At 35.3% G+C, this 27,810-nt stretch overlaps 2 protein-coding genes across 4 annotated transcripts; one reads left to right on the top strand and one right to left on the bottom strand.

The window, feature by feature from the left end:
- Positions 1–4,270: 4,270 nt before the first annotated feature.
- LOC126380709 (uncharacterized) lies at positions 4,271–7,280 on the top strand. The gene is made up of 2 exons (XM_050030304.1): positions 4,271–4,339; positions 6,772–7,280. The coding sequence occupies exons 1-2, from the start codon at positions 4,280–4,282 to the stop codon at positions 7,012–7,014; spliced, it is 303 nt and encodes a 100-aa protein (XP_049886261.1). The 5' UTR covers positions 4,271–4,279; the 3' UTR covers positions 7,015–7,280.
- Positions 7,281–11,062: 3,782 nt separating this feature from the next.
- Positions 11,063–25,251, bottom strand: LOC126380684 (DENN domain-containing protein 1A-like). Of its 3 annotated transcripts, XM_050030249.1 has the most exons (14): positions 25,033–25,251; positions 24,225–24,380; positions 23,823–23,960; positions 23,026–23,209; positions 22,629–22,886; positions 22,417–22,518; positions 21,872–21,984; positions 21,684–21,792; positions 21,267–21,455; positions 20,652–20,684; positions 18,778–18,884; positions 18,286–18,487; positions 16,019–16,456; positions 11,063–14,827 (listed from the first exon to the last, which is right to left on the bottom strand). In XM_050030249.1, exons 1-14 carry the CDS (start codon positions 25,047–25,049, stop codon positions 14,582–14,584), a joined length of 2,292 nt encoding a protein of 763 aa, XP_049886206.1. In that variant the 5' UTR covers positions 25,050–25,251; the 3' UTR covers positions 11,063–14,581. The 3 variants fall into 3 exon arrangements, with proteins under 3 accessions (XP_049886206.1, XP_049886208.1, XP_049886207.1); XM_050030251.1 differs by lacking the exon at positions 16,019–16,456; XM_050030250.1 differs by lacking the exon at positions 20,652–20,684.
- Positions 25,252–27,810: the final 2,559 nt, after the last annotated feature.

Below are 27,810 nucleotides of genomic sequence, written 5' to 3'. Positions count from 1 at the left end.
CCATTTAAAGTTGCTCGTGTCCGATAAAATATATTTAAATTTACCTATTTATATTTACTATTTCGATTAATTCTAGTAATTTCTACTAATAAATTGTGATTTAAAAGTAACATAAGAGTGTATTCTTTAAAAGTGGGTGGTATCTAAAATCAGGGAGATATTATTATGAAGCTCTTTTGTTTACTAAGTGGGTCAGAGGGTGACAGTGTGACGCGACACTAATTTCGATAACACAAACTTACGACAATCATGCACGCGAAATGGAAGGTGTGATGATTGATCGGCACGGCACAAGCTATCGCATCGCTCTATGTTAGCTACCCAGATTATTGCTTCGCGGCATTGTCACGAGAATTGTGGATTGTGCTCTATTACCACGGATGTGTATTTTGTGTCCAATGAAGAGTTTACCTATGTATTTTTGTGTCAGTCTTACTTATTATAATTGCAATATTATTACATAGGTAGGTATAGGTACTGTAGCGTGTGTTATTTACATATAAGAATATGTTTACGTGTAATAATTTATTATGTACGTTTGGGAAAGCCTTTGGTAGTCTGACGGTCCTCTGAAGACAAATCGACAGCCCGAAGAGAAAATGTATGTCTCCAGCCTCGTAAGTCGCTGGCTTCAATGTCCTCGAGAAAACAACCGACGACCTTTTCCTCAAAAAATTCCAAATACAACAATTGAAATAGTAGGTCTGTACCAATGAAATTGCCGTTCTGCAGTACTGGCCATTTCAAATCAAAATAATGTTTGTTTGGCTTAGAATTCTAATTTCAAATTAATTTTATTTTAAAGACATGGTATTTTTTTCAAAAGAAGTCATTTGTTTATTGATCAGTGTTAAATTTTCATCGTATTTCAATCTTTTTCGTCATCATGGATACGTTAAAAGTTCGAGTAAATATGGAATACGAGTACCATCGTGGCAGCAACGCGACACAAGCGGCACGCAAAATCAACGACATTTACGGAGCTAACACTACAAACCAACACACCACCTGTTATTTGCACGCTTCCGTTCTGGAAATTTCGATCTGAAAAATTAACTTCGCGCTTTGGTCGACAGTAACGAATTAAAGGCGATTGTCCAATCTACGGCTGAATTAGCAGCATCTTTCGATGTTACCGTCCCTACGTTGGTGCCTTACGAACTCAATGATCGCCAGCGCGAAGTACGCGCCGAGACATGCCTTGCACTGCTCAACAGACACACAAGTGAAGGAATTTTGAACCCCTTGTTACCTGCGATGATAAATAGATTCTGTTTAATAACCGCAAGCGCTCAGCAAGTAGGTGGATCCTGGTTCAGCACCAAAACAATGCCCTAAACGAAAACTTACCCCTAGAAAAGTGACGGTCACTGTCTGGTGGTCTAGCGCCGGTGTGATTCATCACATCTTCTTACCAACGGGGTGAGCGTTACTGCAGATGTGAACTGCTCCTGCACGACAATGCGTGACCTCATACTGCACAGCAGACGGTCTCAAAGTTGCAAGAAACTCTCCGTCATCCGCTCTACTCATCAGACCTTGCGCCTACATACTACTATTTTTTCCAGAATTTGGATAACTTCTTGGAAAAAATGCAATACACGAGAGGCAGTACAAAATGCCTTTGAATAATTTGTTGCCTCCCGTCCAGCTGATTTCTTTAACTAAGTACTTAATTACAAAGAATATTATATTTGTTAGGGGAAAAAAAGGATTCTCTTTAAAAAAATCGTGCTTGATAAGTCTGGGATCGGAAGTCCCATTCTGATTAATTACCGAAAGGACGGTAGATACGATAGACGTGTTGATAACCACTAAAAAACTGCTAAGTACCTACTTACTGGAAAATAAAATATGGGAACTGAATACCACTCATATCTAAAAACGCGGCAAAAATACGTTAACGTTATTATTTTATGCTAGTTTTTAATAAGTACAAATCATCAATACTAGTGTACTAACCTATTTAAGTAGTTCATATTTTTACATTTCTATCTTAATTATTTATAAGTTACCTTACCTATTATGAGCGAAAACAAGTAAAACATTACCCTCATTCCTCCTTTGGTAGTCGGGTAAAAACAAAGTGTTTGAAATAATAGGAAGTAAGTAAATAGATACTTTAACGGAAATAAAAAGGAACCACAACACTATTTTCAGAACAATGTTCTACCGTTAAGGGTGGAGAACAAGTAGAAGCGTCTAACCAATGAGTTGGAAATGATAAGGGACGGACCGGAACGCTGGACAAAATTACAATCGATTTGTTCCGGAAATCATGATCATTACCAATCTAACACAATGGAACTAAACCCAAATAAAGAGCAAACGTTCCTTTCGGATAAACATTTGATTTTTAAAATTAGGGATTCGTAAAGTATGTTAACCTACTATTATGTATACTAAGGTTAGCGAGTATACCTAGTACACTCTCGTATTCACCTTTATATCATTCTGCGGGAATATAGGTATCTACCAAAAGGTGTGTATTAGGCAGTACCTACATAATTAAATATTAGGTAACAGTGAAGCTATATTAGTAATTTTCTTTTCCCATATATCCTGTTTCATGCACAGATATTTGTCTAATACCTTGAAGGTACTTGGTAAAGTGGGTAAACATCAACATAAACCTACCACCGCAATCTCGCGAAAAGCTAGTGAATGTCAACTGAGTTCGTAACGCACGAGATGGTTTGGGAATGTTTTTGTTATATGAACCATGACAAAAACAACAACCTTTAATTCTGTAAATGTGACTAAGTGATATCCCTTGTAGGTACCCACCTACTTGTAATATAATCTTAAATTACATTGCTTACTTTAAGTCCTTTACAATAAGTAGGTGCTTAGGTAGACAGTAATCGTATATATCGGTATAAGATCGGACTAAATCTAAAAGATTATGAAAAACTTAGTGGAAAATATCTGCCTATTAAACAAAGTGGGCGGCATACTTAAAGTGGAAAACCCGATAGGGACATTGTCGAAATCACTTTGTGCGACTGTCTTTTAAATTACCCGATTGTCCGAAAAAGTTAGATAAGTAATTCCGTACTTCGTAGAACATGTTAGGACGCTGAATAATACATTTTATTTCTTTACGCTGAAACTGGTTTATACTTACCGCGAATCGCTAGTTTTTCTTACATACCTAATGAAATTATCATCTTAGGTGTCAATTCCAGTATTACATTTGCTGAACTTTAGTAGTAAGTACGTAGGTTATTCTGATCAAAGTAAAGAGAAGTAATATAGCTAGCAACGTGTTTTACTTATACATAATGTGATCCAAATATCAAGCGACAATTATTTTTATATTACCTATATATGCTTCTGTCATTATATTGTATTTTTGGAATAATTATGTATCCAAGTAATGAGAAAATAGGTAATTATGACGATAAAACTGTACAACGCCATCTATATCGTTTTTAGGAAAGTCCCTCATTAGCATCTTACTAATTGTAATTAAGTAGTAATTAACTTTCGTGACAGGAGTGCAGTTTCTTCAACTCACCTATCACACACCCGCGTCGTTATTTAGGAGAAAAGGAAACCAAGCATTGATATTTACTTAGGCACTTCATCTATATATATATATATATATTATATTGTTACTGTCCGAGCTACAGCTATACATACAGATATATTTAACGTTTTACTGGGCGCGTAACCTTTGGGCGCGAACATCCAAAAATAGTCTTTCGATAGGTATAACATACCTACCTAAGATAAATCTATAGGTAGGTACTTACCGAAGAGTATGTTCTGAAATCTGAATACTGCACAATGGCGTATGCTTCATACCGCAAATACAAAGAAAGCTCAAGACAATAACGAAAGTCATGGTACGTAACTGCCCTGGAAAGGAGTTTACAATAATCCTACGATAAGTACGATTGATTACTCTGCAACTACTCTAGCAAGTTGAACACTGGTAAATGGCTCGATGGGGTGAAGTGTGAGTGCGCAATGCTGTGCCCTGCGAGTAGGTAGTGCGAAAAAGGTACTGCACTCCTTTATCTACTACAAAAAAAGCATTCCACACCCATAATACTTCTCACGTTTTTGAAAAAGAAAACACTCGTAAAGTACCCAGCACAGAAAAGCTTTGGCATAAATATTACGAAAGTTACGGAATACATCTTTGTTATTACCTGTATTTCATAAACACACAAGTCATAGTTTTGTAAACAGCCGCGGCTCGCTCGCCGATAACAGACGTAACGGCCGAGTTTACGCCATTCCGCTATTTGTAATTCCACAGTTCACCATCATGGCACACTTTAAAGCTTTCATACTTTCAATTTTAATTTTGTGTCTCACTACTGATGTTGTAAGTATTACTAATTTCGTATTTGATATCTAAGTAGGTACTATTTTCGAAAGGAACTGAAATTAGTTTATGCATTTTGCCTAACACGAAAACATACAAACTCCACGAATTTAATTTCATTAGGTATTAACTATTATTTAATATAATAGCTATACACAAAACCCACATTTGTTATTAATGAACCGTTAACATGCTGCCAACAACAGTTTGAAGCGATTAACGTGATTAAGCCTATTAATTATTATTCGAAGTAAACTCAAATAGTACACGGTGTATATCTTTACCTAGGTACTTATTAACCAATTTTGTAGTAAGTTTCACGGTGTTGGCGTACTTGGTACGGATATCTATCTAATGAATGCAGTAGGTGAGTTAGTAGGTATTTTGAGATGCGTATCATTGCATAATTCATTTTTCTCAATTATATTTTTTAATTATCTACCATAAAACCTATTTAAATTTCCTAAAGTTCACTTACATCGATGAAGTAAAACTCATATGTAAGTTCCTGCAAGGTTCCTACAAAGTAAGTACCTACACTCAGTTTTAAAATACTACAGACTGAAAATATAAAAAAAGAATCGATGGCAAAATTATATTGTACTTATCGTTAGTACAGTCTAATACTGGAGAGAGCTGCGAGCTTAATATATGCATAGGTATTAAGTAGGTACCATCCCACGGGAATTTACCAGAATACCTACCATTCTGGGTATTATCTTGAAAGTAGGTAGGGTAAGTTAAGCAGGTAGTAGGTAAGTGTGTAGTAGGTAATCCCGATAGAATGTTGCTTAAATTTCGCTTAGCTACTTAAGATTAACTTTAGATAATACATAAAGTCGTTACACCAATGTACCGTAAAGTAATCAAGCCAGATAAGATCATTTTTTTAAAGTCTTTTGTACAAAATAGAGAAATCGGTAGATAACATCAGCAGGATAGTTGTATTTTCTTGTTTCATACTTTTTAGATTTTTTCGTAGACGGATTTTAGTTTAAAATTTTCTTTTATTCAGTTGTTAACAAACGTTAAAATTATAAATATATTGGCCCCGATTCCTGCAGACACTTCCTTAATTTTAAGTTATACCTGTCATTTTCCTATCCGCCGAAAAGAAAAGTGACGGATAAATGTCACTTTTAAAATGAATGAGTAGGTAACCCAGGCGAATAAAATAGGCATCTCGCTCATATGCAACCCGTTTGACGCTGTCAACTTAATTCTCTCGGGTTATTGGCCAATATAAAATTTTGGAAGGGCTTTTAATTTTCTGCCCCAAAATCGAACCGGAGCGGGAACACCCGCTTTTCCTTGAGCCTGCGACTTAACTCTGAAATGGAGATTCTGGTGTCTAAACCCCCCGCCCCCCTGCCAAGTCTTCACAACAACGGACACGGAAAATCATACAGTGGCGTCAGTGCTGTGTATTTTTCCCTTTTCTTCTCAGGGCACCAAAGTCCGCCCTTCCGGGGAAAGAGCACATAAGGCAAACTTTCCCCGCCGCCATTAGATTGAAGGATAGTAGCAACAAGCTCCGCAAACCCATGCGCCGGAAAAACTAGGCAGACTCACATTACGTGAATACCCCCATCATCATCAGCCCATTAACGTCCCCACTACTGGGGCACGAGCCTTACCTATGGATGGAAAGGAGATCGGGCCATAAACCATCACGCGGGTCCAGTGCGGATTGATGGTTATTAAACGACTGCTAATGCAGCCGGGACCAACGGCTTAACGTGCCTTCCGAAGCACGGAGGATCTCGAGATGAAAACTTTTTTTTTGTGGTCACCCATCCTATGATCGGCCTTTACGAAAGTTGCTTAACTTCAACAATCGCAGACCGAGCGCGTTTACCGCTGCGCCACCGAGCTCCTCAACCCCCATAAGTGCCCATAACGAATCGGAACAGCCGCCTGCATATTCAATTAAAAACAATAATAGGTAAAAACTTATTAAACATTGATCACACGGATTTTAGGTATGTGGGAAAATCACGTGTGCGAGACATACCTATTGCCACTAATAAATTCGATTGCATCTCGTACTTATACCTACGCCATACGGGAAATACATAATGAACGTAGCCTTTTCATTTAGCTTTTTAATAAGTCCCTAGAAGTCAAACGGGTTGCATATTATTTGGTTCGTCCGGCTTATTCGTACATTCATTTTATAACAGCTGTCAATCAAGAAAGTCAAGAAAAGGGACGGACCCTTTTCTTTTCGGCAGATAAAAGAATTACAGGTATTAAAATAAAATTAGGTGTCTGCTGAAAAAAACTTCGATTACATAACTAAACTCAGCCTTGCATAACCAAAATTTTTTTTTAATTAGATTAACTGCAGTAGTAGAACGTAGGTAACCTTCGTGAATACAACAAAACGCGGTTCATTTATGAATTAAATAATTTACCGCATTAAATTTCAGATATGCAAAATAGTTTTGCCACACAAGCTCCGGTATTTAGAGAACATGCTGAACTCCGAAGTTGTTGCGAAAGCTGCGAAAATCCGTCAGCGGATAGAGTCCAACCCGAACGCCCAGGAGAATGACAAAAGTTGGCCGGTGCTGTTGGCCAAATACGGACAAGATGAAAAGAAAAATATGCCACCGCAACCTTACAACAATTATAACAACATGTACGGACGAAGAATTCCAAATTTTAAGTAGATCCCGCAGGATATATTTAGAATATATAATGAGTATGAATATAGAATAAGTTACAAACTAAGGATAATAACGGCTTAATGTAACATATTTTTAAGGTCAACCATATATATAGATTGAAATGTAATTAGTCACTGTTAGCATAAATGTGTTAAATATTTATTACATGTTATAATTTTCCTCCTCATTTACCTTTGCTCATTATTATAAAGCAATGTTAATAACAGGTACAATAACTTTTATGGTTTCAAAACCACAAGAAATGGACGTAAAGAACTACAAAAGGCCTTACCTACCTAAATAACTAACTTATAGCATTTTGAGCACAATTAGTGGATAAATATACAAACTATATATATTAAAATACTTATCGTTTTGTTTCAAAATAATGGGCAAAGCTTCAAAAATTGTTTTTTCTGCGAGCGCCGACTTTAAACCACGAACTGGTGAAGTTTCTAGACTGAATTTGGTCGCTACGCTCTATCTATGACAAAAATTGCCTCCGATAACATTGTAGGCAAGTATTTTTTACTATTAAATTTCCGTACGAGCACTCACTGTATGTGTCTGTGATAATGTACGTTTGTCCCACCCTACCTTTTTGAATAACGTGCTATCGTTCGAATTTTTATTTATTTCGTTTTCCGGAAGTAGATAACCCGTAAACAATAAGGTCTATAAAATTGGCTGTACGCCTTATTCCCAAGATTTGCTTTAAAGTTAAATATTTTTCAATTTAATTGACCTTTTTTCAAGTCTTAACATTGCAATGTATTCTAGTTTGTGATTTGCAGTTTCTGCGATTACAATGCCTCATAAATGAGTATTGTGGTCACAAGGCGATCTGGTGTCGGCCGTCCATGCAGTACAAAGAGGAATAATAAGTGCATACTATAGCACATTCAATATTTCTAGAAGAACTAAGTATTATAAACCATCTGAGAGGTATTTCGCTGTATCCATATCGAATTGTGAATAGGAAGCTGATTTTGTAAAAAAAATTAAAGGAAGTGATATTTTTAACGATGATTGATCTCTGGTACCAAGTTATAATGAAGTAGGTAGTTGATATAAATATGTATATAGGCCTTTTTAACTTTTCTAATTATAATATATTATTTCTCTTTATTAGATTACTTATCGTCCAACTTATTCAAACTCGCAGTTTTAAAGTTATGGTCAAAAAATCATTGTCATTGAACAATAACAATGGATTCGTTGATGTCTTTTGTATGAAGGAAACCTTTCTCAGTGTTAGACGGCTACATGAAACCACTAGAGGTAATTGGAGTATTATTCCTTAGTAATATCTATTGGGCGTCGTACGGCTGATGAATATCTATTTTGAGAGTAAGTTAAAGAAAATTGGTCAAGGGAGTGTCGGCCATACATTAAACCAATTATAAGGCCCTTAATTCGAGAGGTGTTGGTAACGAATATTGCAGAGTTATCTACTAGAGTTTACATTTAAAAAAAGTAAAAATATAAAAGTAACTAATTAAAAAAATAGAACCGACCTCAAATTATCTGTCTAATAAAAAGTAAGAAGTAATATTTTGCTGAATGCAATGTTACATTAGATGCAATGGAATGTATTTATTTCCACCCCCTTTTCATCCTCTTAAAGGGTGATTTTCTGGTATAAACATAATCCTCCTTCCTTGAAAGCTTATTCCAGCTTATCATCCAGGAGAAGATCTTGGGGAAGTGTCGACAAGGGATGCTCTTCTGGCTTAACATTTTTGCGAAGTTGGTTCGGCTGCAGCTCTACCATGATTTTTAGAACTACAGTCTCCAAAATAAGAATAGCCCTGATGTCCAACTTTCAATAGGAGTGAAGGAAGAAAATCATTTCTTGGTTCTTGAAGTCTTAAACTATATCTATACCGAATAAATAAATACCTACCACATCTAACAAGTAATGTTAGCGAGTTTTGTAAACCAAGCGAACAGACCCGTGGACATAAATGAGACAAAACCATTATTGAATTGTATTAAGTAGGTACCTACGTACGTACAAATAGTGTACCTACTTACTACCTAGTAACATTATACCTTCCTATTTAACATTAAGTATATCTGCCTACTTATTGTAATTTATTCCAATACACAAAAATATAAATATTCACGAATAGATTTTGTCGCTAAGAGTGCACATGATTTACGTTTTAAGTAGGACCTTAATTTCTAAAACTTATTTTAGTCGTTAAAATGGTGCCTTTTCATCGAAGACGGTACGAAGATAACAACTTAACAATTTCGTATGTTTTTAATCCAACACATACCTATCATTGGAAAATAACATGAAAAAAATTGAGTTATCCCAACTTAGGCACAAGTTTTCACTTAGATACGTAGTAATTACTAATACACTTCTCATCAAAAAAATCGAAACACTTCCGTTTTCATTGTTTCTGTCCGAATTTAACACAAAAAAAAATTCATACGATGAAAAAAAATACATAAATGTATAGCTGGCAGTTTGGCCATTACAGTAATAAGCGAAAATTCTAAATTCAAAATTAGAATTTCATTTGTTTATCTTATAAACGAAATGAATCACTGTTTTGAGACAAATGTGTGTTTAGGGTTGGAGTACATTTAGCGTTAAAAAACTAAAAATTGGCGCCTATCCTTAAACTTTTTGTTTTTTATTTCAATACTGTGACTTTGGGACGTCTGAAAAAAGGTTTTTTTTCTAAAACGTATGGATACTTCGCCCACAGAAGCCGCCCAAGTTGTGGCATTGCTGGATTCTGGCCTTAGTCAGCGTGTTGTGGCTGCAAGACTGCATCTAAGCCTGTCATCTGTTCATAGAGTCTATAAACGTTATCGGGAGACTGGTTTGTTCACGCGCCGTTCAGGATCTGGCAGGAATCGGGTCACTTCTGAGCGAGATGATCGATTTATTGTAACAACTTCTTTAAGAAATCGACGCCTTAACGCTTTTCAACTGCAGCAGCGGCTTCGTGTTGTACGAAGGGTGGCTGTAAGTGACTCTACAATTAGAAGAAGGTTGAAGGATCGTGGACTGGTACCGCATAAGCCAGCAAATGGGCCGAAATTAACTGTAGACCATCGAAGAGCGCGCCTTAACTTTGCACGTGAGCACCTAAATTGGTCATACCTACAGTGGAGCAAAGTTCTCTTTTCTGATGAGTGTAAAATTATGCTGTATGGTAACGACGGAAGGAACAAGGTCTACAGAAGAGACGGAGAACGCTATGCACAATGCTGCATTGAAGAAAAGGTCAGCTATGGTGGCGGTTCGTGGACGGTTTGGGGAGGAATCAGCGCCGACGGTAAGACAGAGCTTGCTTTCGTGTCTGGGCCACGTCTGCCTGCACTAAACTGTCATCGGTACGTCGAAGAGTGTCTCGAGCCTCATGTGATGCCCTATGCACATTTTATTGGCAACGGCTTCATATTCATGCACGACAATGCTAGGGCTCACACCGCGGGCGTCGTACGAGATTATCTTAACGAAGTCGATATCTCTATTATGGAATGGCCAGCAAGAAGCCCGGACATGAATCCCATTGAACATCTGTGGGATGAATTAAAGAGACGAATTCGAGCAAGAGATCCTGCCCCAGAAACACTTAGCCAGCTGCAAGATGCAATCCAAGAGGAATGGGACAATATACCACAGCATGTGATCGTGACTCTCATCCGATCGATGAAGAACCGTATGGAAGCAGTAATTAGAGCTCGGGGAGGGAATACAAGTTATTAAATAAACGTTTTTTAGCTTTTTTTTTCATTTACGTGTGTTGTTTTATCCATTTCCTTTATACTCCATACGGAATAAAAATGACTCATTTAACATTTAAAATTTAGAACATTAACATTAAGATTTGATAAGCTCATATTACTCACTATTAAACGACATTTAACATTTATTCCTAAATGTACACATTTTTCTGATAATCCTGACAAAACGTAAACTTGCAAGGTGTTTCGATTTTTTTGATGAGAAGTGTATTTATAGATGTAAAATTGACATTGATAAAATATTGTTTTGAAATGGATGGTAAATTCAGAAAACAAATTAAATTTCAGTAAATATTTACTTGATTTCTAAGCACAGAGTAACAGGAAGCTCTAAAAATATTGAAATATGTAGTAAGTACCTAATTCTACTTGATGAGAATCTGTTTAGCTGTTTTACATATTACAGAGTTAAACTTGGGACGCAGCGACGTATAAACGGACAACATTGATTTCGTCGAAATTATCATAAGAACATTATTTACATATTATGTAATTTACCTATTACACACAAAAACTTATGCTCACCACCAAAGTCAGAACTCGTTGGAAGAAAAGATCCTTATAAGTATGTATAGCTACAGGATACTGAGTTTTCGTAATTTGTGAGTGTGACACTAAACTTACTCAGGTACTTATATAACTATTACGTAGGTAATTTATGTTAGTTATGACTTCTACAAGATTCCTGGGACGACAAGCGGTTGAGAGAAGGATTGGAACAATCATGTATTGTATAAGACCCGAACCCGTATTTAAAAACGGAACTTTTGTACGATTTCGTATTTTTACGAATAATACAAGCTTGTAATAAATCAGCCTTTACAAAAAGTGTATTCAGGTCTACAACAATGTTGTTGTAACAACATAAGATGGATTTGCCCTTATTTTAACTTCGACATAGATATTATACATATTTTATAACAAGTATATGAATATGAAAATATATTCCACGATTTATTTTTATAGCAGAATAATTCTATGACTAGTATTTATGTTTTAACTGCAGCACTATTGGTCGTTGTAACACGTCAGATATTTAGATATGCATTTCACTCTGATCCGAAACAAAACGTTAGTGTAGATACGTAGGAATTTCTCTTCAGATTTCTACAGATGTACGTACCTAAGCATTCATGACTGTTTCAAATAATGTTTACAGGTAGCTATTTGTTTTTAATTGGGCGATAAATTGCACCTTTTATTGCATGCTTTTGTCAGTCAATGTCAGATTTTAGAATAAAACCAATTAGGTACTTACCGATCAAACGAAAAACACGTTGCAAATTAATTGCAAATGAGTTCAAGAAAGGAACACAGACAAGATAAAGTGATAAACAATACATTATATACACCGACTGGCCTCTTCAAAAGACTGATTGTCAGGATCTCCCAATGGCATAAAATAATCTAAGGAAAGTAGATTTAAAATTCTATATACCGAACTTGTCTAGTATCACTACTACGTCGAGAAATTGTCAGGCTAGTCGGTTTATAAGTAACTGTTGCGACGTAGGGTAGTTACAATAATAAGGGACTGGACAACAATAAGGGAATAATAAGGTACTGCTGCATACCTAACCTAGGTACGATAATGATACTTATTAATTCACAGACATGTATCAATTTGAAATGCATATTCCATAATGTGCGGTGTGCGTTCGATTTATTTGACCTGGTTCAGCACCTTAAAAAATTATACATTTTATAATAAATAGCGTTGTGAATTGTATTGTATTGTATACAATAGTATTGTGAATTGTTAACAAAATAATAATCCTCCATTTTATAAAAGCTAATTGTACTCTTCAATGACAATATTTCGAGTAAGTAGACATAAATCGCAGTTGGCTCTTTCAGTAAGAACTATATTTCAAGTAAAATATAGGCAGGTACTCACCCTGGTAGGCATTTAAGACTCAACATATATTCTACAAATACATTGTCATTTTCGTACCTCGTGAAATAACTTATTCGTTGTTAATAAATAAGTACTTAGATACTTATTTCATTTAAAATAATAAGAATAAATTTGTTGCCAGTAACAGTTCATATCCTCGATTCTTGCCTTGAAACATAGTCCATACCAAAGATAGTTTTTAAATATATTAAAACAACAAACATGTAAGTGTTAGGCGGCGAGATATATCTTAACTACTTTCGGAGTCGACAGAACAGATAATACCCGATAAATTTTTACATTTACACAAAAAGTAACTATCAATATCATTTCCTTATGGTTTTGTTTTATTTGAATTTGTTTGTATCAAAAAGTAATTATGTATGTACGGTCACGAGTACTGATATGTATACATTTTGCAATCATGTCACATTAATTTTTCTGACAAATTAAACAATAAGCCTCATTAAATGTCAAATATGATAGTGCGACAGGGTTCTAAACTGGGTACAAGATATTGCTCATGACTGTAGGTAGGTATACCTACGATTTACGAATGATACAACGAAGTTTTAGGGATGCTAAGGTGGTCTCTGAAAACCTATAAGTCACCAAAACGAATGCATTTTAATAATATTTTCCTACCTAAATATCTGCTGGCTGTAATAAAATTGTCTAGACACATCGCACCGCCTGACACGTGTGCTTCTAACTAGCGGGGCCACTCGAGCTAGACTTGCAAAACTAGTGGCGATGCTTTGCTCGTTCAATACCTCCACAGTTTTAATAAGTGAGTAGGTACATCAAAATAATAGTGATCGTTAATCTGTCCCAATGTACCCCTCATTTCATGTATTAAATCTCGATACATGTCGGACTTCTACAGCTAACGACTTTGAAGACATCTAACTTGAATACTAGTTATTTTGAAAATTCTTTTATATCCGCGAGGAAATAAAAACAACCCGCATATTCCTTCAAGCAACTTAGCGTCTGGATACGATGCTTATAATTATAAGATTAGCCGTTATCCTTTCAACTTACTGATAAAATTAAATATCTGTTTTGTTCAACTACCTACCCTCTATTGTCAATATTTTGTATCTAAAATAAAGTGTAAAAAAACCACTGAAATATGGTAAAACGTAAAGAACTGTGAGTTACATGTGTTAACACATATGGACGGTGCACATGTTCTGTTCGTAGTCATTCGAATTACAAAGGGCGCTGTTGGATAGACAAAACTCTCTTCTTGAATTTCTGTTAAACATTCCCTGGAGTTAATACAAGAATCGAGAGGTACATTGAGGCAAGTTACGATTAGTATTATTACAACCGATGGCCCCGCTAGATATTAACACATTCCTGACACCGTAGTTATAAGAAATAAAAAATAACAAACAAAACAACAATTTGGAAGAACTGGAGCACGTAATCATTCCAAGAGAATGACGTTAATCTTCCATAAACAATATTATTATGGATATATTAATTTTTTCTATCTTTTCAATAGTTTACTGCATCTTTTACATCGAGTTTTGTGGCCCACTTTGATAATATTATATTGTGGTTTACCATTTAATCCATAATATGCAGCAAACCTACAAATTCTACCTACATAATTCACATTTATACACATATACAAATATTATTAACGCTAACAATAAGTATTTAATTTACAATTTTGTGATATGTGACACTATGTACAATAATTTATAAGTTATACAAAACAGCACGTTCATACAACAATAGATCACCTTTTAGTTTCGTAAAATAAATTAAATTTACGTGAGTAGGTAGTTATATTAAGCCGTTACAAATTTAATCACTTATGTATTGTACGCGAACTATACATAAATAAATATACACTGAGCATGAGGTTTAAACATATAAAATGTATTAATTGAAAGTAGTCCACCCCTTGGGCACCGAGGAGGGCGTGTCGGGGCGCGCACTCGATCCCGCCGGGAGCTCTAACAGGCCGAACTGGCTAAAGTCAAGTCCGTATTCGTGTAAGAGAGCACTGTCTGTGGTCGACTTGATTGGTTCTACTTTTTCTTTATTCCGACGTTTGAGCGGATCGAAATCTTCGAGGTTTGTCGGTGAATCGTCGAGTTTTATTAGATCAGAATCTGAGCCACAAGACTGAAAAAGAAATAAGTGGGTTAAGCACAAAGCGACACATACACCCGCTTCTAGTTTCACCTCCGTAGGGTTTATTAACTTCTAAAGTTTAGTGAACAACAAGGGCGCAATAACTTTATTAAGTACTTTATTAAAAAAAAACTCTTACTTTAAGTAAATGTGCTTATAGTTATCATGCAAAGAACATACATAATAAGCGTGAATATACCGACGAAAAAAGAGGACTAAAGTGTGCTTTATACAGGTGCTTGTGCCATATCGAAACTAGTCAAATGAACAGTCCCATTGATTGTGAATCATTGAAATTTAATAATTAAACTTTGTACTTAGTAGTTAATACAAAGCCGTTACTATAAATTGATTACCAACAAACTAAGTAAGTAAGTAACATTATATTTAATATAGTCTTCCTCGTTTAGAATACAATCAGTGGAACGTGAACAATCGTATACAAAATAAAATATTTCACAGTTTATTACCTACCTCCAAAAAGTACGTACAAGTCCAAACACAGTTTAATTTATTACCGCGTAAAATGATTACCAAAAATTAAAATTTGGCGCTGACATAACATTAGCAGTAAACAAATTGAGTCCGCATTAGTCAGCACGTGAGAGCAAGGTCGGCAGTGTTCGCCGATCGATGTATATTCATCATGTTTTCATTTTCTCCATCGAACGCAATTAAACAGCCCATGAAAATACGTATAAATATAAAATAAGTATATTTTCTACTTTAAAGTTTAGGTAGGTATATTATTTAATTTATTTCTATTTATAATTAGGTAGGTACCTGCCTCAAGTATTGTAATTGCGACCTTTCCCGTTTGTTAATTTAAATGATAGAAGAAATAACTCTTGTGACTTTAGAACCATACCCTTACACTAAAGAATCGTGCGTGCGACTGCTAATAGGGTAGTGAAGGTTTCAGTAATGTAGATAATGCCGTAGGAATGAAGGGACAAATTTGCAAATGTTAGAAAATATATTAACTCATAATTATTAACAATAAATTAGGTATTTAATCATAAAGTTTAAATAAATACATAATATGACTTGATGTATCGTAGGTTATATTTTGTTAGTGCAAATCAAACTTCACTCTTGTAGCTCTCACGGTAAAAATGGAAAACCCGGTTTTAAATAATAGTACAAAATTGATATCAGTAGGAATGCACTTATCACAATTACCTCTTGAAGAATTCCCTTGCTGAGCGCTAGGGGCGGCGGTCGGAGTATGCCGAGCCCCGGCCTGGCTAATCTAGACTCCTGCTGCCTACCGTCTACTGGAGGTGCTGACAGTTTCAGCGCGCTGCCGTTAACCGGCGCCGGCGCATTCAATTGCGGCAATTTTCTCTGGTTCGTAGACAGGGTCAATTTCAGTTTAGCCTTGTCGTTTCCTTCTGAGAAGCATATAGTGCTTGTGTGGAAGTTACTAGCGGCGTCGGCATCGTTTTTTGTAATGTTACTGACAAAATGCATATTGTTGGTCGGAGCCGGCGAAGCGCGCGGTGGCGGCGCCGGCGCGTCCGTAATATCGATTAGTTTCCTCGTGGAAATTATTGGATATCGGAGTGGGGGTTTGGGACGTTCCGGTAACCGGGGTGGGAGGCATGGTGACAGTGTTTTCTGCAAAACAAAATTTAAATAATGTGCCACAGTGCTCCTACGAGCGCTCATGCTAGTAACGCATTCGCAAGAACATACACGACGACAAAGCATGTACGAGTGGCCAAGCACAACGTAATGAAAAAGCGTAACAAGATTTCAAATGACAAGCCAACTATCATTAAAGTGCCTTTTAAAAGTCTACAAAAACCAATTTGATTAAAATACATTTACTTAGATTTCTAAAAGGCGCTTTTCACTTCAGTCTTCATAAGTTTTGCTTTAGAGAATACATACTACTACTACTCGTACTAGCAGAACAAAAACTATATCCGAAATAGGGTAGGTACTTGGCAACCTGGTCAAATTAAAAACTTATTATTAAAATAAGAAGTCAGTATAAAGAAATTGTACTTAATTTATATGAAAAATCATACTATGACGTCATAAATAAACACAGATAATTGAAACTAGTAAAAGTCGGTCAAGTGCGAGTCCGACTCGCTTACCGAGTCTTCCGTACAAACTGTCGTGAATTACCAAATATAATTATTTCCGGCTTTGGCTTTGCTGTTAACAAACAGTATCTCCACATATTGACGTGGGTCGCTATCACTTAACCATCTGCAAATAAGTTTTCAATCGCAATGTTTTTTTAAGTACATTTCTTTTTGGCAATTTACCGATTTTCAGATTTTTTCCTTACTTGTGCTGTAAGACTTCCTTCTTGCCAAATTTCATGATTCTAGGTCTATTGGAAATATCCCACAGTTTTTGATTCATATCTTTGGATTGCGTTGATTTAGGCCGGGTTTCCACTGACGCGGAGATGGGCGGAGAAGAGCGGAGATGTGCGGATTTGACCAATCACAGCGTTCGAGAAAGCGAAAAACGAAGACGCCCTGTCGCTCTCTCCCTCACGGTGATTGGTCGATTCCTGCATATCTCCGCTCATATCCGCACAGCCCCGCGTCAATGGAAACGCAGCTTTAGAAGCTTAATTTTTTTACAGCTTCAAGGGATCGCAGAAATAAGCGTACCCGAGAAAAAGGGTCTTGACAGACCGACAGACAGATGGAAAACAAAGTGGTCCTATAAGGGTTCCGTTTTTCCTATTGGGTTCTGAACTCTAGGATAGGATTGTTTTTTTTTTTTACTGTTTAGACTTGCATATTAGAATTGTATAATTTATCTTTGACCTAAGCAACTACCCTATTAGTTTATAACATTATGCTGCCAGAAATTATCTACCTACTCAACCATAATACATTGCAAGAGAAAATAAGTAAATGTAGTCTAAGGAAAGAACAGTATTAACACTACAATACAGCATATCCTTACAGAGAAGTAAATGAAAACAAAAACATTTGAAACATTTATATTGTTGATATATTAGAAACTCTGAGTTTAGTCATGTAATGTAAGTAAATAAATATTACAGAATATAATATTTCCATCAGGATGTTGCTATTAGGTAAGTATCTATTCTTCCCTTAAACACACAAATACAACAAAATTTTGAATACTAATGGTTTGGTGGTTAAAATACAGAGAAATGGTACACGAACATAAAAGAAAGCTTAAGTATATGGAAAGCAAGAGTAGTCTGATAGAGTTCTATTGATAATTTAGTAGTTTGTACGCTATTATGTTAATAACAAGTTACCAACTACTAAATTCGAATAACGCACTAACGAAATGTTCTTCATACCGAATAACACAGTTAAAATGAGAAGATTAATATTACAAAAATTTCAGTTTAATATACGTGTGTTGCATTCCACAATAACAGTGTTTACGGCAAGAAGAACACGTCGCTAATTCCTAAACACAATCATGTCGATACTCACCGCCTTGTCCGGTAAACTGATTTCAGAGTTAAGTGAACTATTCGGGAAACTGTCTCGTCGTTGTGTGTTCTTGAAGAGGAATTCCATTTCTGTGAGCAAGTCGAGAGGGAGAGCGGGGGGAGGCTCGCGAGGCGGTCCTTCGCGGGCTGGCGACGAGTCCGAGGAGTTGGAAGACACCGGCGTCGCTGAGCCGCACGAAAATCTACATGGAAACACATAATTATTAGCGTTGTCCTTTGTATTTGGTAAAACTGACATTAAGAATTAAAATCCTTATCAAACCTACCCACTTCAAAATGCCATTTATTTTTTATTCCTAACATCTATTAAGTATTTTTCTGATAAGCCTCGCAATAATAAACTTGCGAGGTGTTCAGATTTTTTAATGAGAAGTGTTTATTAGTTTCAGTCGACAAATCAAGAAAAGCAACAACAAATCAAGAGGAAGATTCTAAAGCCTTCACAACATATTAGTCACATGTGCCGTGATACCTGCTGTCGTCAGTTGTGTTTATAGAAGATGGCCGCGATCCAGTCTTGGGCATCTTATTTTTCAGTCCTTTCACAGCTGACTTAACGTTTTTGCCACCCTGTCGGACCTGTACGAAAAAAAAATACAATAACTTGCTAAGTCAAAATAATAGGGAAAATAGGGATTCAACCTCGGAATAAAAGCTAATAAGCTAGAAATATGTATGTAGATTCGTTTTGTTATATTAGCTCTCATTCCGATATGAATTTCTTAATCAAATTATCGACGCACAGAAAAAAATATTATCGTACCTAGAAATATTAATCTAAGTAAGTGTCGGTAAAATCCATGACCGAAAGCGCTTGTGATCTTAAAGAGGACCAAAGAAACAAGCAGAACGTAGCTACCTGGAGTTTACCAACTCAGTAACCATTTTATAAATAACATGTTGCATGCAATAAATACTAGATTAATATTGAGACCTTAGAAAAAATAGATAACCCTAAAGACCCACAGTGCAGTTTCTAGAATTTTGAACAGGAACGACTTACATTCACGACTTTGTGGAGTGGAGGTAACATACTTTGTGCAAATAAAACTACAATAAAATAACTAGCACTCAGACATTAAGCAACATAATCTATAAATAGGTATAGTATAGTTAGCTAGCGTAGTCCAATTAAGGAATCCATAGTCCTGTATGTAGGTATGTTGCAATGGTTGACGGAGTAGCATTCTCCATGCAACTTTTTTACTCCATGTTACTTTATGGCGACACCCCTTAATTTGAGTTCTTTTTTACTGGTTGTTATTTTACCTTACAGTTTATTCTACAATTACACCAAGTTTCACGCTTATGTGTATTATTATAGAGCTAATACAATAAGTTGTAGGTGTTTTTTTTTGTTTTATATAAATATTGACACCTCTCTCAACTTTATATTATTTTAATTGTTTTATTATTTTATACTTTGGAATATACACTACTATGACACTAAATTTGACTGTAATAGTTATTATCGTTTTTCTACAAAGTAATAAAAAAGGCATTGAAAAACTCGTTTCATGTATAGGGACCCCCCTAACTTTTAAACTTTTTGAAATTTTTATTGTTTATCTTTCGAGTTTGGAGTTAACTATATTTTCGTTCCAAATAGTTTTATGTACAGAGCGAGGCCAAAAAAACGTTAAAAACGAAGGGGGGGACATATATGGGGCTCCCATCGGTTTTTCACTTTCAGATTTTTTTATTACTTGATATAATATCCGCTATATTGGTACACATTTATCCTGTGAAAATTTCAACTAGCTATTTTAATGGTTGAACTTTGACACCCTCTTACATACAAACGGACAGACGCCAAAACGGTAAGGGCTACTAATCGGAAGACTCTGTTCAGAACCAGAAAAGTACTTCAAATCATTTTTACATTGGAATAAAACAAAATCAAACTTTTTTAATATCACTCAAGATGTATCTGATTTTAAATGATATTAAAAGCTACAAAAGAGAATTATCAAAATCAGAGCTGTCCCTGGCAAATTAGAAGTGAAACTCTTCATTGACTCCACTACCGACGACTTTTGCGTCAGCGACCCGGAGACTGTTAAGACTAGATCAAAAAACCATTCGCCATCCTTTAAACAGAAAGGCAGGTAAGACGCAACCATCGCTATCTATCTATATATAAGAATATGACCCCTGATTCCTGATGAAGTAAGCATATAAAAATAATAAAAAAGATGTGCTTTAATGTTATTGTCATATCATATCATAAACAATCTAACAAATACAGTGCAGTGCACCAAACTAGATTAAGAAAGTATTAATTCCAAAGTATGCTCCACTAAGTAGTGAATAAAGTCAAGACCGAATACAGAGTTCCAAACTCACCGATTTGACGGCCGATTGCATAGCAGGGTTCGCCTGAAAATATTCACAATATAAAGCAAATACTCTCAAGTACTTACAGCATGCACACATTCGGTTACTCAATAGATACGAAACCACTGGTATGTTTTTTAATGTATATGAGATGTAGGTAGGTATTTTATTACAATGCATTGCTATTGGAATTATATTTTATGGATTAACAAAACTTTTACAACTGAAGGCAAGCTGATTAAGCACAGAATTATTTAATGGGTTTAATTTGTTAGTATGGCATTTATTACAAAAAATCTTAATGGAAATGTTCAATCAATTAAGTCAGGATTGTAGGTACGTAACCTAACCAAACAAAAGCCTGAAAATTACAAACGTGGCATAGTTTATTTTTGTTTGGATGCAGATAAGAATGGCGTATGCGAAGTAAAGACAGCTAAATTTGGGTTTTATATTTGTGAAGCGATGGATAGCATATAATTAAATAAAAATAACACGTTGATGGTACAAGGATGACATAACAGAAAAATAAAAACGAAACAATTATTAGACTTCAACTCCACATTTCTTTTTATTCATAGCATTTATATGTCTCAAACATTACTGATTTAATAGGTATCTTACCTTATCTTTTATTGTTTTGAAAAAAGCACCTCCTTCTTTCTTAACAGTCTTGGCCCAGTCTCTATACTGCTGTTTCAGTCTTTGCCCACTCCCTGTACCCAGCTTTTCCGCATAAAAATTACATTCCACTTCAAATTCGTCGTTAAAGCCTCTTCCCGAATTGAGCAAATCTAATCTTTCATCTATAAACTAGGGAAAAGAGTACAAATTAATATTGAAGTGATGTATATCCCTTAGCGATTCTGTTAAAGACAGGTAATTTTGTAAGTTCAAGACAGAGATGTTTTTTTTAATAAACAATGAATAAATAAGTAGGTATCTATGGATTGAAAGAAACTGTTGTCTATTGTTTTACGGTAAATTCAATTACTTGTATGCTATCGATAATGAGTAGGTATAAACATTAAAAATACTCACCTGCTGAAATATTTGAGACTGCAGAATTTTGGTAAGGAACTGTTGCATGTTTTTCCTAGTTCTAACAAAAGCCTCAGGATTGAATGTGATAAGTTGACCTTTTTCGATCCTTGAACAGAAACAAACACACTTAGTTTGGAAATTGGGTACGCAGGTAGGTATTTAAAACTGTAAATGTACTTCCTTACCTAATAGCATCTCGGTAGCCACCTATTAAACATACTAAAGCTCGAAGAAATGCTCTTGATACAGCGTCTCCAAGAGCATTTTTGTCACTTAAAGCTTTTTTTAAACTCGCGACCTGCGGCAAAGTATAATATTGTACTTTTATTGTACAAAAATAATAAGAGTATCTGCTTCTTCTTCTATCGTATGCGTTGTAAGGTGGTTTACTAACCTCATCAATCCTGGTGTAAGGGTTACTATTGAGCTGCCAAAGGCTCCTGGTGTGACTCATCTAATGAGTATGTACTTACATCAGTAAGTAGTAACCATGACCAACGGTTTAACGTGCCTTCCGAAGCACGAATCATCTCACTTTTGGATAATCAGGTGATCACAATGTTTTAACCAAACCAGGGATCACAAAGCGATTTTTGTTACTTGTCCTCACCGAGATTCGAACCCGGGACCTCCGGATCGTGAGCAATACGCTCAACCTCTGGACTACAGACGCCGTAATAAGAGTATGTACTTATAACAAAAAATAATAAGTCAAACAAACTATTCTTACCATGTCAGGAGGAAGACTTTCTAAGTCATTAAACGGAGTTCTTAGTTCATTGGCATCTACATCTAATATTACAACATCTCCAATTTCTGACATTCTAACAGTCTGAAAGAATATAATATACAATTGTACTAATTATAACTATAATAAACGATTGTTCTAGTAGACTATCAATATTTATAAATAAAATCATAGATGTGAAAAATAGCGCGTACCTCCATTACACTTCTAGGAACTCCAATGAGAAAAGGCATTGGTGCGAGTAAGTAGTCTACAAGATGTTTTGGTAGGATTGGTATAAAAATGTGTTGCCAGGACATGGGAAACAACGTCGCATTGGCCGCCTGTACGCACGCCGATAACCGGGATGGTTTCGACGCTACAATCGCCACCCTCCGCTCGTGGAGTAATGCCGCCCAAAGGCCTGCCATGCATTTTGTGTCCATGGCACTGAAGTATTCCGTCAGATTGCACTGTATCATAATGAATAATTATTTAATTAAAACGAATCTAAACATGAAATAACAATCATAGAAGCAGCACAAAACAAGTGGAATACATATTTATTTTGTTTCAAATTAATCCAAATTGTTGGCACTAGCTAGTACATACATTTTCTGGAATACTAGGTAGTTTGTTGTCAGGACTCTGGCAGGAGAAAACACTTTGACCAGCATTGTAAGTGACTTTAAGTGTGTGTCCAGGCATAGGCGGACGTATCCGGCACGCTTCCAGCAATGATGTGAGCTCACCCTTCTCTGGGCCATTGATTAGATTTGCTATACAATTAAGTAATCTGAAATAAAAAACAAAGACAAATATTTAAACAATAGTAAACCCATTTTCCCGTGAGGCACATTCATAGAGCTTGAAATATTTTTTCTGATACTTAAAGAATGTGGGTTAAGTACAATATAAACTTGAAATATGGCCATTCAGTCGCTTGCAACTCGCTTGTTCAATTCAATAAAAGAACTAGATACCTACTAATCATTAAGAAATTCGCTAGGCTTTTTCGCATTTTTCTTACTTTTTCAGGGGTGCTGGGTAGTTTTAATAGACAATCAAATTAGTTACCATTTATATCAATAATAGTAATAGGTAATAGTTATCATTTACTTTATGGTTAATTAACATTATCATTACCTTATAGTGAAAATTTAAAAAAATGGGGTGATTTTCTTTAAAAAAAGATTTCTGACAAAGAACAAATCTTTGTCACAATAGTGAGGTTATGTAAATGAAAAGCACGTCGAAATGTTATTTTTTAACTTACTTTTTTTAACAAATCAGAACACCTTTATAATTATAATTGAACAGAATAATAAAAAGAGCATTTCGCAATAAAACTCGCTACAATTGAATAACCACAAATTGAATAAAAATTAATAAACAGCATAGATACTCACTTATAAAATTGATCATGCCATGGTAAATGTGATAGCAAGACAAGTGCCGTATTTGCTTTTGGATCATATCGACAAAAACAGAATGTATATTTAGAGTCCACAGAGGTCAGCACAAAAGAATAGTGTTGCACAAAGGAGCTGAAATTATAATCATTTACTTAACTTTCTTAAATATGATTAAGGATGAATTACATTAACAATACTAATGTTATAGTTAATAATATAATTATCTTCCTACTCCACTTTTGTACACTAATCAGAATGTAGAGTGTGGAAGTTGGTGAAGCAGTTCTGTGATGACTAGGTTGCATTTTATAATGCCTTTCTTGTAGTATATTATGTCATTGAAGTTTGTCTATAGGTACTTAATTTTGTTACATATAAAAATAAAAGGACACTTACTTTTCTAACTGACATGGAAATGCAAACTTCGGAACATTTTTTAACTCTTCTTCATTTTTGTATGATTCTGGATACTTTCTGATAATATAAGGCTCTCGAACATGATCACCAGGTGACACTTCACAAAACAGTTCAAATAAATAGCGTACCGTATCTCTGAAACATAACAAGTAAAAACTGAAGTGGATTAGTTAATAATAACAAAAAAATACAAATTACTATGACATTTTTAGTTTATTCTACAAAATTTTGCTTTAAAAATAACACTTCAATGAAGTTACATGTAAAGCATTAAATACCTGAGTTGAGACTTATGATATCAAAAAATACATACATCTCATTTATAACAATATATATTATATATGTAAACGAAGAAAAAGCAAACAGAAGATATAATTATGACTCTTTCTTTTCTATTGGCATAGATTGGTATTTTTATAATCTAGCTGGTGCTAGATTATAAAAAAATAAGTCCATTACATTCACTCCTAACATAATAATGAATATCACATGTGCAACACAAATAAAACTCGTAAAGGGGGCGGCAAAGAGCGCAGGAAATGGCTCTAACCGCAGCCATAGAAAGCTTATCACTTGACGAGAAAACGAACAATGATCAAAAACTCCAGCACTATTGAAAGCCAAATAAAACAGAAAAAGCAAGATGGAGTTACGAAATTATTTGCTATAGGGGAAAGGATTTTCGGGATAAAATTAAATATATTCGAAGCTGACACTTCAAACAACAGTTCTTGTCTATAGAAGGAAACTACATACTAATCATTCCTACAGGAAATATAATAATTACCTCAATCTGGAACCCATGTCTCGACGTGGACCTGTAGCAATTTTGATTTTAGACCTTACATGGTATCTTTATCGTTATAACTAGGTCTGAATATCACACGTCATAAAACATCACAAGCCATAGAATGCTATTTGTGGCTGGTAATAATCATTTTAGGTGATTTATCACAATATTCTAAAAAAATTAGGGAAACGATGTTTATTGAGTCAGACTATCGGACAAGACCATAGACAAACTAGCTATAGTTTTTTTGATGTGATGACAGCATTGACAGCTAAAATAGTGTTGCAAAAAAATATATTTTAATTCTACCATTTACGGAAGGCACTATAAAACTTTTTTGACAATAGAGAAATAATATAATATGTTACTGAAGACATTTACTTATCGAATTTGCAAAGAAAACTTACTAATAGTCATCAGCTTGGTTTTAGCCTGTCTCTTAAATGGGCGAAGAAATAATCTACCATTTACCTTCGTCCGGTACGGTCATCGTTAAAATCGATAAATCAGTTAAAAAGAAAAATAAAATGATTTTTGTCACCTTTGTCTTTATTTAGTAATCAGAATTTCATAATTTATTTTTGACCATAGAATAAGAAATAATACTAGGTACGTCTTTGACCCAGGAAATACCCAATTTCATGAATACCAGACGAGAAGCAACCTCAGTCAGGGTAGCACAGACGTAAGTTAGGCACTGACAATAATATTTGCAGTGTTACTTGAGTGTTACCTATATACAAACTCGTGTTTAGATACACAAAAAAACGAACATAAATAAAACCAGCTTCATAATCTGTCTAATTTATCAAAAGTAAGAAAGAATAATTTGTTGAACACAACAATGTTAGAATCTAAATTCTGAAGTCTTACAAGACAGATTTTGAAATCGGTTTTTTTACGTCGGTTGGATAAGTAGATACCTACCTACAAAGAACACCTACCTACCTAGGATGAGCAGAATCTCAAGTCACCAGAAGACATCTTGAACTCACTCACTCCTGAGAAGTCTTGTTGTTTCATATTGAAGTTACTATGTTATTATTTATAGGTACTTAAATATTTATTATTCAGAAGCAGGCTTTACAAAACAGAAGGCACGTAGGTAAGTACTAGATAGGCCACAGATAAGTCTATTTCCAGGCTACGTTCACCAAGCATAATATAGATGGCGTTATACGGCTTTAACTGGATAATTACCTATTTTCTCATTACTCTTGTCCATAATTATTCCAAAATACTTACAATGTATTAGCAGAAGATTTTATATATATATATATTATATTGGAATAATTATGGATATAACAGTTGCTTGATATTTTGATCACATTATGTATAGAATTATGTTGTTGGAAGATGTGATTGTGTTTGGGTGTAATAAAAAGGGTCATCATTTATACCCAAAAACAAAGGTAAAAAAGACGCAATTAGAAGATTAAACGAAGGATAATCTGTACAGCGGCATCCACATCGTTGTTTGGGAACGTAGCCTGGTAAGTCCCTCATTGATGATCATGACAATGAGGAACTTTCCAGGCTACGTTCCTCAAAAACAATATAGATGGCGCTGTAAAGATTTTTATTTGTTTAACCTTTAATATCTAAGGTAAGTCCTTTACGTAACAGCTATATAGGTACCGCGAGTACGCTCCGAAAGTTCCTTATAAGTACCTAATTAAGTAGCTACGTACCTAAAGAAATCTTAGTATAACCTTGCAGGGGTCATTGACCGTGCATTCATATCATAATAGTATGCAGATGATTTGCTTCCTCTGCCAGCCTTACCAATACACATGTAGGTCTACCACTTTCGTAATCCTATCACCCTCCATCCGCCCCACGTGTCGAAACCATCTTAAGTTTAAGATGGATCCGACACTTTTAGGATTCTTAACATTCCCCTCCCAATTTTAGTCACTACAATATCATCTTTTACACCACACCTCTCTCTTATCAGTGTAAAGTATCACACTGTATCTTATTCTGTCAACGCTGCATTATTCCTACATTTATACCTAATAATCAGTCGCTACCGTACTCAGCGTAAAGACCATCCTTGCATCTTGCGAAACATAGGCTGCACACAAAGTTGTGCACTTACGAATACATCGCCCATTCGCTAAGTTGCCCAATTTCACTCTCCTTTCTTTAATAACTTAACGACTATAGTTTAACTGGCCCGCTCGCCACATCATTCGACACTCCTGATTGCAACGCCTATTTGTCGCCATGACTAGTCAAGCCTGTTCCACTCGTTTTAGTTTCACTTACACGCAATAAATCCAACTTTCTTACATCAATCATAATTATCACTATCATCTTATTTGGCATGCCTCCACAAACATGCAACGTCGCAAAACGGTTCTCCACAGCCCGCTGTTAGCGACTGGAGGGGCATATGCATGACAAGTTGCGCACTGTGTCGCCTCCATAGTAACGTTACGGGTACGTAAATTTTAGAGCCCAATTTGTTGCCATGAGCAACCAGGGTAGAGAAAAATATTATCTACTACTTACATCAGAGTCCCACGTTGGTACTTATACCTACTTACTTTTTAAACTAGCGTTATATATTTACCTAGGCATTTTGTAAGCTAGTGTTACTTAGAATAAATAAACCATTCTCATATTCTGTATATTTTTTTATGATACCACCACACAGAAATTACTGTTTAAGAGCAATGACCACTCGTCATAAAATTTACTGAATATAAATTTATAAGTAGGTTTCTAATAATAATTACTCGTTGTTTAACAAAAAGCAACTGAACGACA

The sequence above is a fragment of the Pectinophora gossypiella genome, chromosome Z (genome assembly GCF_024362695.1).
Source record: "Pectinophora gossypiella chromosome Z, ilPecGoss1.1, whole genome shotgun sequence".
In the NCBI taxonomy this organism is placed as follows: Eukaryota; Metazoa; Arthropoda; class Insecta; order Lepidoptera; family Gelechiidae; genus Pectinophora; species Pectinophora gossypiella.
The sequence above is the reverse complement of the archived record's forward strand: the minus strand, read 5'-3'. Positions and strand labels throughout refer to the sequence as shown.

Coding starts and splice junctions, on each gene's coding strand:
- LOC126380709 (XM_050030304.1), top strand. CDS start 4,280: ATGGCACACTTTAAAGCTTTCATACTTTCAATTTTAATTTTGTGTCTC. Junction 4,340..6,771: donor TGTGTCTCACTACTGATGTT/GTAAGTATTACT, acceptor ATTAAATTTCAG/ATATGCAAAATAGTTTTGCC.
- LOC126380684 (XM_050030249.1), bottom strand. Junction 23,961..24,224: donor TTTCCATGTCAGTTAGAAAA/GTAAGTGTCCTT, acceptor TTATAATTTCAG/CTCCTTTGTGCAACACTATT. Junction 18,488..18,777: donor AACACAACTGACGACAGCAG/GTATCACGGCAC, acceptor GTTTCCATGTAG/ATTTTCGTGCGGCTCAGCGA.